Source organism: Triturus cristatus, chromosome 2_1, assembly GCF_964204655.1.
Source record: "Triturus cristatus chromosome 2_1, aTriCri1.1, whole genome shotgun sequence".
Lineage (NCBI taxonomy): Eukaryota > Metazoa > Chordata > Amphibia > Caudata > Salamandridae > Triturus > Triturus cristatus.
In genome coordinates, this window is record NC_140581.1 from 785,707,535 (window position 1) to 785,720,117 (window position 12,583).

The window sequence follows — 12,583 nt, forward strand, 5'->3', positions numbered from 1 at the left end:
CAAGCAGCGTGGGAGAAGCGCTACGATACCCAGCAGGAGAACAGAGGGGAGCAACCGGATCTGCACGAGTCAGCCAGTAACATCAGAGGGCTCAAGGGGCAATATAAGGTGGAAGTTGGCACAGGGGCACCCTCTTTGTCCCTTCCAGCATCTCTAGGACAGTGCAGACTGATGGCAAGTTAAGGGAGCGGCAGGGTCCCTAGCAACAAAACAGTGGGGGATACCGAGAAGTGGACTGACCCCTGGACAGGGAGAGCATTAATTTGGGCACTAGGCTGGTCTTAGAGGTACTGACCTGCTGGTGGTCCTGGACTCTCCTGTCCTACCTGAGATGCCCAAGTTAGAAAGTTTGGGGCTGCACCTGTGTTCAGGTACCTCGGCAGAGCCAATGAGTTATGCTGTGCACTGGTGAGGAAGTTACCTTCAGGATGGAGGGTTGGAGAAAGTTGCAACCAATGACTTCTGGTCAATATGTTCCATCAATGCTGCAGGGATGCCCTTGGTGGTATTCATGGGTCAGTGCAAGTTTGGGTCTGCTGCCACAACGAGCACAGGGAACTTCACCACAATGTACATGTCCTGATGATTGCTGCAATGTTTATAATGTAAATACTATCTTTCACCTAATGTAACCTTCTGACTCTTGTTTGCATCTGATTGTCCTTCTTCTGACTTTAAGAAATTCTTGAATGCGCTTACGTTTGGGTAAATGATCAAAGTTAATGTGAATAAAGGACTACACCATGGCCAACCAACAAATTGTGCTATCACTCCTTGGGCCATGATTGTGGGGAAGATTGAATAGTGGGCGAATCGCACACTGTATGCATACTATTTAATGATCGCTCAAATTCCTCTGCCATGGAGAAGAAACAGAAGCATTATTCAAGACTTTAATATTATAATAACCATTTCTGGCCTAGGAGTTAAGGGCAGTGGCATAATGCAAAATGATGTTGGCCCTGTACCATATAATGTAATGAGGCACCCCTGAGAATTTTGTATTGAACAGATATTAATCGGCCTTAAGCTGAATGGGGCTTCCTGCCCCGTGCCTCAAGGGTTGCAAGGGCCTGCATTAGGATCTGGTTGACACTGCCTCAAGTTGGTTAAATGGCCTGATCAGTGATACTCCTCATGTACTTATCGGCTATTCTCTGATTGGCACATTTACTCCAGAACTATCATTGTTATCAATTAACTTTTTTTACAAGTTTGCCATGGTCCTTTTGCACAGACAACTGTGTATGCATACAACCCAGGTGAGCTCCTCAGCATGCACACTAGTTCGTATACAGTGATAGTCACACATACACAAAAATTCCCTGCTGTGTCCAGTGGCTACAGAGCAGTTAAATGTATTGCTGTGTCACCATTGATTACAATGGCACATGTACAGAAGTTGCCAGGTTTACTACATGAAAAACCCTTATAAAGGCATGGGTTCACAATAAAACACCATGAGCTTTTTCTGTAGGACAACATCTGCTGTGGAGTGGGTGAATCTGGAGTATGTTTAATAAATTAAGGTAGACGAGTTATCACAAAAAGAAATATTTCTTGGATACGGTGAAATAGGTTGCAATTGAGCCAGAAATGGACCATTAAATGGGAATATTTGAGAAAATGAGAACAAGAAAAGAGAAGTGTTATTTCTCAAAAGACAGTGGGTGACTGATATTTCCCAAGGAGTAGGTACAAAATAAATGACATGCTAAGAGAGCAAACAAAATGAGCAATAACGGATTAGTGAAACATACTGGTTTGCCTCAAGGGGGATAATTGGGCTTATGGCAAATAGTCCAGTCGATTAAAAGCAGAGAAATGTGAATGTTCTGAACATATTTAGTGTTGGGACAGGGGAACAGCCAATCAAGATAAATTAAGCGCCTTTAGAAAAGCAAAAAGTAATAAAGATAAACATCTTGAGAGCAGCGAGAAGAACAACAGAGGAAGCTGGGAGAAGAGTTAAAGAAGAGCAGTGCACAAGAAGATGGGTAAAAAGTAAAAGGAGAACTAATATAATTTTACGACAGCACTCCTTGTATAAGACAAGGCTCCTCCGTTATGGCAGAGGAGCGTTGCCCCACTGCTTATAACCAGCAGAGGCAAACGTAAAAAATAAAATGATAATAAAACAATTTTATTATCAATCTGTTATTCCCTGAGCCAGAGCCAGCCGAGTAATAGCGTGGGATGGTGCCATCCTCAGCTTCAGGGAGGAATAATGGGCACTGTAAGCGTGCATGCCGGTTTGGACGGCTGTCTTAGGATGGCCAAACCGATTTGTGCACTTAGCATTTCTCCAACCCGAGCTTTGTTGCACAGCCAGGTGGAGAACTCACAGGCCCTGACTGAAAGCGAATGCGAATGCAGGCCTCACAGACCAATCCCAGCGCTTCTCTCATAATCGTATTCGCAGCATGAGATCAGCATCCAGATTGGCAACTTTGAAACCTGGAACGCTGAGTTCTAATTGGGCTTCGCCACTTGACCAGTATTTTTGTGAGTCTGGCAGACTGGATATCTTCCTGTGTCTAAAATTGTAAATATGTCCACATTTAAACAGGGAAATAAAAAAATAAAAATACTTCTCCCTCTTCCCTTCATCAACATTAAACTCTAGTAACTGTGATTGTGTCTCAATTATAAAATTCCCATGGCAGTTCCTCATTTTTAAGGGGGCACTAAGAGTCCTAATTTAAATGTGCGATAACTCCATCTATCTTCTACCACAGAGGTTCTGATGTCCTCCCAGTATCTGTAACTCCAAAGGTCCGAGTTATTAGGCTGTGCTGGTTGCCAGGACACTGTTGAACGTGTAACACCATTGTAAAGAGGACCTCATGTTCGAAGAGATCCTGCTGTAATAAAAGGCTCTCTGTAAAATGCTCAGCTAAAAAACAATAAATAAATGCTTCTAACCATTATCTAAATCTAAATAAATGTGCTTCTAACTATTATGCACAACTAAATAAGCAACATACTTTATAAGGCTTCTGTCCGTAAGTGTATGTCTCCCACATCAGTACTCCAAAACTCCAGACGTCGCTCTTGCTGGAAAACTTGAAGTAGCATATGCATTCAGGAGCAAACCACTTGACAGGCCATTTGCCATGGGTTTTTGCCTAGAAAGATTTAAAAGTAAGAATGTATTAGCAAACTTCAAACAAATACATGTAACAGAGCTGTAATGTGGTTGGTAAGTACACGAACGTTAGTATATACTCTATCAATAAAATTATTAAAAACAATGCATAGGCTGAAATGTAAAACAACTAAGAACTTACCTTGTTCATAAAACTGCACCTGAAGAATAAGTTACTTACCTTCGGTAACACCATATCTGTTAGAGACTCTATCTAGCTACAGATTCCTTACCTTAGAATTATCTCCAGGTGTCAGACTAGATCCGAACTTTGCTTGGTGAGCAGTACCCCTGCATATCAGTAGGTGGTTTCGTTCGGCCCTGCGAGGCATCGTTGGCGTCATCGGTACCGGAAGTGATGTGCATTGTGCCTATATAGGTGCCACCCCAGCTTGCTGAAATCAGTTTCTTTTTTAGACTTTCCATGCCAGGAACACAGAGCCATGAAAAACACTGACCATTGGTGTGGAAAACTAGGGCCCTGAAAGGGGAACAGCCCTGTCCCTAAAATTCCGTTTGCAAAGTGGGAAGAATGGGTGGATTGACATGGAATCTGCTGCTAGATAGTATCTGTAACAGACAGGACATTTCCAAAGCCACAGATTCCTTACCTTAGAATAGAAAGCCAAGCAATACCTCCCCGGTGGTTGGTTTGCAAAACAGATTTACTAGAAAGTCCTGCAGGACCAAACAAAGTGTCCATCCCAATGGACCCGACTGTCCAGGCTGTAATGCTTCATGAATGTGTGTAGAGAAGCCCACTTCACTGCACAGCAGATATCCAAGACCGGAACTCTGCATGCCAATGTAGTGGCTGCAGCCTTAGCTCTGGTGGAATGAGCAAGCAAACCCTCAGGGGATTGCTTCTTAGCCAATGCATAGCAGATCTTAATGATGAGCACGATCCATCAGGTGATGGTCCACTTCTGTACGGCCTTTCCCTTCTTCACGCCAACATACCCCACAAAGAGTTGGTTGTTCACCCGGAGCTACCTAGTGCATTCAAGGTAGAACGACAATGCTCTTTTTGGGTCCAAATGGTGAAGTCGCTCCTCCTCTTAAGAGGGATGTGGCGGAGGGTAAAAGATAGGCAGGGTGATGGACTGGCCTACATGAAAAGGAGTAACAACGTTTGGCAGAAAGGAAGCTCTAGTGCGAAGAACCAGCTTGTCTGGGTAGAGGTTCAGGTATGTACACTTGGATGGCAAAGCCTGAAACTCACTGATCCTCCGGGCAGATATTATTGTCACCAGGAAGACCGATTTGATGGTGAGGGACCTGAGAGGACAGTTGTGAAATGGTTCAATGGGAGTGCACATCAGAAATGTTAGCACTAGATTAAGGTCTCACTGAGGCAAAATGAAGGGCGAAGGAGGAAACGTGTTGCAAACCTTTCAAAAACCTATTTACAACAGCGGATCTGATGAGGTGTGGCTGATTTGGCAACCACAGAAAGGCTGCTATGGCAGAAAGATATCCTTTAAGCTGTCCAGAGACCTGCTGGGCAAGGGAAAAGATAAAGAGAAGGACCTGAGAGAGAGTAGCATTAATAGGGTCAACCTGTTTCTCTGCACACCAAGCCACAAACTTTGCCCAATGGCAGTTGTATACCGTCTCAGTGGAGGAACGCCTTGCTTCCAAGATAACATTGGAGACTTCGGCCGGCAGGTCAAAAGCTGTGAACTGTCGACGCTCAATCTCCACGCAATAAGGTGGAGTGTTTACAGGTTCGGCGGAGAACCCTCACTTGCTGCTGTGACAGAAGATCCTCCCGAAGAGGCAGCCTGACCGATGGCAATGCTTAACAGCTCAGAATACCAAACATTCAGAGACCAGTCCAGAGCCACAAGGATGACTTGGGCCCAGTCATTCCTGATCTTTTTGAGAACTGTGCAGGAGCGGTATGGATGGAATGGTGTACAGAAGGCCGGAGCTCCACTAGAGATGAAAAGCGTCTTCAAGCGAGAGTCACCTTGGAAACTCCAGTGAACAGAACTGCTGATATTGTGCATTCTCAGGGGTGGCAAACAGATCCAACCAAGCTTCTCCACACTGTTGAATGAGACCTTGCCTATAGCAGTGGGGACAGAGATGCAATTCATGATCCGCTAGGCATCTTCAGTTGAGTTTCTCTTCCTCGGCATTCAGAGAGTCTGCCAGGTGTTGAACCACTAGGGATATGCCCTGATGTTCCAGCCATGTACAGAGACGCAGGGCCTCTTGACAAATGGTTCACGACTCCACTTCACCCTGTTTGGTGCAGTTCCACATGGCTTTGGTGTTACACCTGTACTATCCTTCCCTTGATTGAAAGTAGAAAGCCAGATCGCATGGAGCTCCAGAAGGTTCCAGAAGATTCCCAGCAGCCTCAGAATCAGATTCACTGAAATCCAGAATAGAGGCTAAAACATCAATATCATAGACTCACTGGACTCGCTGTTCGGGAGGATAACAGCACCACGTCCAGAATTGCTCCGATTAAAGAAATCGTCTGAGAGGGAGTCATGTATGACTTCAGCACATTGACAGTGAACCCCAGCGAATGCAGGAGGTCCACCATAGTCTGAAGGTGGGAAACGACAGCCTGGGGCAAGCCCGTCTACAACAGCCAGTCGTCGAGATAGGAGAAGACAGGCACCTTGGTGAACACCTGGGGGATACTGATATGGCCAAAAGGGAGTACAGCAAACTGGAAGTGCTTGAGGCCTACTGTGAGCTGCAGGTAAGGCCTGTAATGTCAAATGTCAAAACGTGGCATTTTTTCATATTTACAATATCTGCAACACTAAAATATGGCATCCAGTACATACAGGTTATTGGTTGAATGCTAAGCAACACTGTCTGCTAGAAGTGAGCTTACATTAAGTGCTTGCAATAGGTTGTTGGGGAGGAGGATCCTCCTACACATTTACTGCATTTATCCAGTTTTGTTAAGTACAAGATCTAAAGATGGACCTCCTTTGGAGCATTTTTTGCCAATAATGGACCAATGCCAAGTGCTTAATTTGGGACAGGGGTTTTCTGTGCTCGACACCGGCACTAAATTGTCAACACCTGCACTTATGACAGTCTGCCACATGGTGGTGCTCTGTCTAATTTAGAAATGAGCATCAACAGGAATTGTTTATTAATTCCACATACATTGTACAGGACTGATACCTGCCCCTGAAGCCATTCTTACAGTGTTCGACACCTGAAATAGTCTGAATTATTACACTTGTAGGAGTGTGATGGTTAGTAGTTGTGTTGGTATTGTCATTGGCATCGCTGGCAGGAGCAATGGGTGGTGCAAGCTGCGGTGGCCTCCTGAGGAGGACCCTGGCACTTATGTTTTTATGAATTAAGCACTGATAGTACCACAATATCCGCAAGACAAAATAATGAAAGGCATTTAGTTGTGAAGAGCCACCCAGTTGGCTACTATTTTTGAGGTCTTGTCTTGGTCTATTCTACAACTTGATATTAGGTTTGAAAATAAGCCACAGTATAACACAGTAATCACATGGAATAAAATTAATTTTTTGTTAGATTTCCTAACAAATCCAGAAGGCCCTTGCATGATGTGGATCTGAGATACCAGAACTTTGTGTGCAGTAAGAGGCTGTGGTCTAACAAGTGTCAACTGGCAATGTTATCCTTTCGTATGGTACTGCAAGCCCTCATCAGACTTCAGAACAATCTCAGGACTTTTTGATTTACTACAGGTTTCATATCCCACCCTCTTCTCAAAATATGATAGGGATCAGACTAGAGGTTATATTGTATCTCAAAGGGCTATGATTAATTTGCCGTATGATCAAATTTTTTTGCAATAGTGCACTTCATGCACAAGAACTAACTAAACCAACAGCAAGAAGTGTCCTGTGTGACCATAACAACATCAGTGTTGCTTTGATCAGCAGGTATCAGGTATACATTCTGTTTGATATAGCCATGCTGTTCTATGAGGCTACCAAACATGTTTTAGGGTACAAGTTAAGTCTTTTTCTAAGCAACCACATGCTGCCAAAGGGATGACATTTAATGGTGCTCATACTCTGGAGATACTAGTAATCAGCAAATAGCCAAGCATGGTCAAGACTTTCAGTGGCAAGGAGAGTCCACAGGACCATGACACACAAACTGAAACTGTACATTCTAAATATATGTGCACATCAAAGGCATGATCCAAGTGGTGCTAGACTTCTTAAGTCATTACAGTCATTCAATGTATGTTTCCTGGATGGAACACTCCCTGCTAATAGGCCAATGAAAAACACAAGCTTTTCAGCCCAATGAAAGGCAGTGTTGCACTAAACTTTTGTCTCAGCAGAGTTCTTTGGCAAGGTCAATTCATTTAAAATTATTGAATGCTTACGAAGCGATGTGGCTCAAACATACATCTGATGCATCAGCCCCCAAACCATCAGACACTTAGGACAATTGGTAAAGCTAATGATTACAACATATTAAAGTGTCTGAAATGCTCAGAGATCATCTTGGGCAGTCTCACTATATGGCTAACTGTGGGAGGGGGAGGGGAGTAGATTAAGCCTCTTCTAGAAGAGGCGTTCTCGCAAGCAACCTGTTACTCTATATGGTCATATCTTAAAATGTTCATGCTATCACTAGGGCCCAGTGCATCTTTTAATCTATCTACACACAGAGGTTCTATCAGTGAAATATGGGACATGCAAAAATTAAAACAGCAGAAAAGAGAGCTAATCATATCTCTAAGACTTATCAGGAAGTCTCCTGCAAGATCTCTTAGGAAAATATATATCCAGCTAGTTTGGGTGGATAAGAGAACACACACGGATGCTTGGTGGCTGAAATAACTCAAATATTTTGCATAGGAATCCCAAATAAATAAATAATCTTAATCGCTAGCATATAAAAGAACCTGGTAACTCAATTCTTGGTGAAAGTTGGAATGCCCACATCAATACACTAAATGTGGATAACTAAGGAGATAGGTTTTCCCCATGTATGTTGACTCATGGTGCATTATATTTCAACCTTAAATATAGTTTAAGAACCTCAAGATCAGATGGAGCACCACAGCTCAATGTCTTCCCCACTGCTCATTTCCAATCTAACGTTGATTTCTGGTCTCCTGCCCTTCTCGCCCTCTATAGCTGTGAGAAGTTCCATTCTGCATCCGATATATAAAAAGATGATCCAGGGCTGGACACAAATTACAGACTGATTACCTCATTGATTGTAGAGGCTAAATGTTATGTAAAATTATTACTAAAAGATTTAGAAGTCTGGCCTGCAGCAATACATTTAATATCAATAAGTCAAATTGGGTTAAGGGGAGAACAGCAACATGATAGAAAGCACCTGCTCGGACAGGGAGCATGTGACACATTCCGAAAGCAAAGTCTTCTTCACTTTACTTTGCTCTCTGGCACCTATACAAAAACCTGGAGGCACCAAAGATCACACCATGTCTTGCGGTGCTCACTGCAAAATTACCTCCATCTGTCATAACTGGGCTATGGGCATTCCCAGGGAAATTGGGCACATGGCTACACAGTACAAAATGCACACTGCTTAAACACCTATTCCATCATTCGAGCTCTATTTGCCAAGCAAAAATATGGTTGGAATTTCAACCTCAGCCCAGCATTTAAACTTATGTCTCAGTTTTTAGTCTCTTTCCATGCGATATGCTTTGCTAAAAAATAACATCTTTAGAAAGTACATTTGGTGTGTCCTTATAGGATCTATATACGCTATAAACCTGGGAAATTGTATTCAAAAAGTAGCGTTTCCATCTTGCAAATGGAAGAGTTAGGGTACAGAGAAGTCCCTGCCCCATTTTTCAAACAAATAGGTAGGAAACGGGTAAAAGCCCTCTCATTCGTTAAGGACATGGAGACACTGTCAAGCAGGGAACATCAGACTTGCCAGCTCACACAGTGCCATCGCGTGTCACACACATTTTGGCTCCCTTCACACGATCACCCGGTGAGGAGCCAAAATCACACGGTGGCAGACAATGCGATCTGGGAACCACTTCACAAAGTGGCTTTTCAGCTCTTCTTTCCAGGCTGTTAGCAGTCGATTCCATTAAGGGATTGCGCTGAGATTGTGATTTATTCATATTTGTTTTCTATGTTCTCCCTTAATGGACTTTAGGCAAGCATGGCTGTCGTATAAAGGCCTTTCAAAGCAATGTCGCCTGTGTAATTATACATTACCTACCTGAGACACAACGATGGCTAAACCTGCACTTCATAAAAAAGGGATGCCACCAGGTAATAGATGCACTTAAATATGCATTGCATGAAGACGATCTCCAAATAATGACTTGTTTTATGAAATTCATGGAGAAAGCCCTCTCCCTCCTGAAGTCTAAACAGCCTCTGCAAATTGTCAAATCAGCAGAAGACTCTGAGTTAAGAAATACTCCTAGGCTTCTTTTCACAAACATCACAGATCTAATAACTGTTTAAATGATAAGGGAAAGGATGGGCTTTAGTAATAAATCTTGTATATTTTTATATCTTCAAGAGGAGATACTAGTTTTAGTACTAACCGTTGCGTATTTTTATATCTTTTTATTGTGGTTATATCTTAGGATCTTGTCGCCTGATATATGGTGCACCTTTCTGGTTTTGTATTAGCTCAGGCTTTTTAAAAAAAAATTATGTATTGCATGATTGACTTTTAGAGGAATATGTATTGTATAATTTTAATTAATTTTACAATAAACTTCTTAAGGAATGAGTAAATGAATGTAGATTTCATCACGACCAGTTTCACACACTGATAGCATTCCTGGTGTTCTTTTGGAAAATAAAAGTGGGTATACAGGTTTAGGGGGAAAAAAAGTGGGCCTAAAGGTTGTTCATAATGTCAAAGAGATTGTAGTAATGTCTTCACATTATAATTCTTTGTTTACCACTGAGTTACAGGATGATGAAAAGAGAAGAAAAGTAGAACTTCATTGACATTATACTACTAAAGTTCCCTTATCGAACATGCAGACACTTCATCACATTGGGCAAAACAAAACATCAATGAAGCTGTCAGCAGAAGCAGAACTCTATTCAAGAGAATCAAACACTGCATTAGCCCCCTGCCTGACCATGCACAGAAATGTGAAATGTCATCAAAATCTTCTTTAGTGAAAAAAATACAAAATATTCAATACTACAATGACAGCCCCAAGCGTGCTTCTCCTTAGAGACCCATGTCTCCATGCTACATCCTGAAATGGTCATCCTTCAGTCACCTGGTTCTAAAATACCTTGTTTTAATCATCAAGTAGCTCTAAGAAAAATTATATTGAAATGTGGTCTTACTCTCATCTTTCATCAAATCTCCCGCCGGAAATGCTATCTCATCACTACATACCATCAACATAGCTTACTCAAGTAAGGATTCTCCCCAAAACTCTCAAGACAGACCACAACTTCTCACTTCTGAGGACACCGGCACAAGACACTGATGACCCCCACTAACCACCAGATCATCAAGACTGATGATGCCCCAACAATCATCAGAGCATCACTCAACTACCCTTCATCCGCAAGATCATCGAGCAAGTAGTTTATGCCCAACTCCAAAATTACTTCACCACCAACCATCACCTTCATAACTATCAAGCCCACTTTAGATTATGCTGCAGCACAGAGCCTGCTGTGCAATACAAATCATGATGTCCTTCTGACCACACATAAAGTTGACCCTGGACTCCTAATATTGTTCAACTGCTCAATAGCTTGAAAGGGATTTAGTGCCAATGTCCAGCACTGGCCCACTTCCTTCCTTGCCAACAAACACTAGTTCCTTCACATGGGTAGCTTCAGGTCCTAGAAGATCCCTATCATCTGTGCAGTCAACTAAGCTTCAATCTTATCCCCTGTTGTCTTCAATTTCTACATGGAACTGTTTTGAAATCTTCACACCTGTAACACTAACAATATGCTGGTGACACACATCTCTAATTGAAAGTCTCATCTGTGCCTGATGTCAAACACTTCAAACACTGCCTGCACCTTATCAAAAGCTGGATGTCCATCATCTCCTTAATGCTGAAAGTAAACACAAGGCACATGTCATCACTATTTATGCATCCAGAATGTAGAAAGACCTACCTTTATCCATCAGGACTAGCCCAACTCTGCCCCACCATAGGAAAGAGCTACAAACACACTTCTTCATTACATTAGGGCAAACTAAAATCCCACCTCCATTCTCAAAACCCAGCTACCCCCCCCAATTAGTCATTTATTGTATCTTTGTTTTTGACCCTGTAGCGAGCTCCCTATACGTTTAGCTAGATTCATGTTAGACAAATACCACATACATACAGACAGGCATTCTTGTTATCACTAACAAACGATGGAGCAGGTATACAGGGTGGCAAATCAAGAGGGAACTGTAGACTCACCCACAGATGTAGTCCTTCTGTGTTTCCAGTACATCCAAAGCAAGCTCATAGTTCTTTGGAAGGCTCACTTGTATAGCTGGCCCACCATCTAACCCTGAGCTAGATGGGTCATAGTCCTGTCTCTCCCAGTCGAAGCAGCTCCTCCACACACCAGGCAGCTAGCTTCACATCTTCATGGTTAGGCAAAAAATTAAGCCCTCTCTTCTGCCTCTAAACTTGATCCTAGCCATGGGTAAAGCAGAGACATGGTGCCCTGCCTCATGCATGTCGTTCTCTGAGCTGGTACTTCAGAGTTTCTTTCCATATCAATAAGTACAAACTACAGGCTTAATTTTTCCATCGCTACTGGGAACTGTGTTCATTTGTGTAAGGCAAGGGCTCTATCACAAGGAGTGATGCCATTGAATCCAAAGTCCACAGTCAACCAGAACTGAATTATCCTTGCAGGTAATTTCCCGGTCTTCTTGCGCTCATGGAGTGGCAAAGTTAGAACTACATAATTAAAAACTAAATAATTAAACAAATTCTTACATGTGAGTACAATTGAAATACTTGTTTTAAAAATATTTGCAGATATGTAGTATGTTATACGGAAGGATGGAAAGACTAATATATTTTAAATGTATGAATTTTATGATAGATTTTATGCAAGATATGAGATTTTGAGAGTCTGTATTTATTGATTTTAAATGTTTAAGGACTAACTAGTATAAATAAACTTTTGTTTTGACTGACTGACATAATTGGATAAGCACTGGGAGAAAAAATACCAGACATTCCAGGTAGGTACAGACAGCTGCTGAGCAACTCAGACTCAGCATCTAAACCAGTTTAAGCAGGCCATTGTTGTAGTGCAGGTCACTGCCCTGAATGTAGATTGCAGTCCATAAACCAGTCATGGGTGAGATAACAATGTGGTTTCTGAAGTGCCGGATGTAGGAACAGCCTTGACTTTAAGAGGGAGCCTAAGTTATGTTCAACATGTGTTGTAGCCTTCTTGAGGAGAGGACACCACCGATACAGCACATAGTTTCTATGCATACCAAATT

The 12,583-nt window shown here is 42.4% G+C and overlaps 1 protein-coding gene across 12 annotated transcripts in view; it reads right to left on the bottom strand.

The window, feature by feature from the left end:
- SYK (spleen associated tyrosine kinase) overlaps window positions 1–12,583 on the bottom strand; it is a 430,546-nt gene that overhangs the window by 45,662 nt on the left and 372,301 nt on the right. For all 12 annotated transcript variants that reach the window (XM_085632733.1, XM_085632731.1, XM_085632724.1 and 9 more), the window contains one exon: window positions 2,988–3,128. In XM_085632733.1, the coding sequence (XP_085488859.1) occupies window positions 2,988–3,128 (141 nt within the window). The remainder of the gene's footprint in view (window positions 1–2,987; window positions 3,129–12,583) is intronic.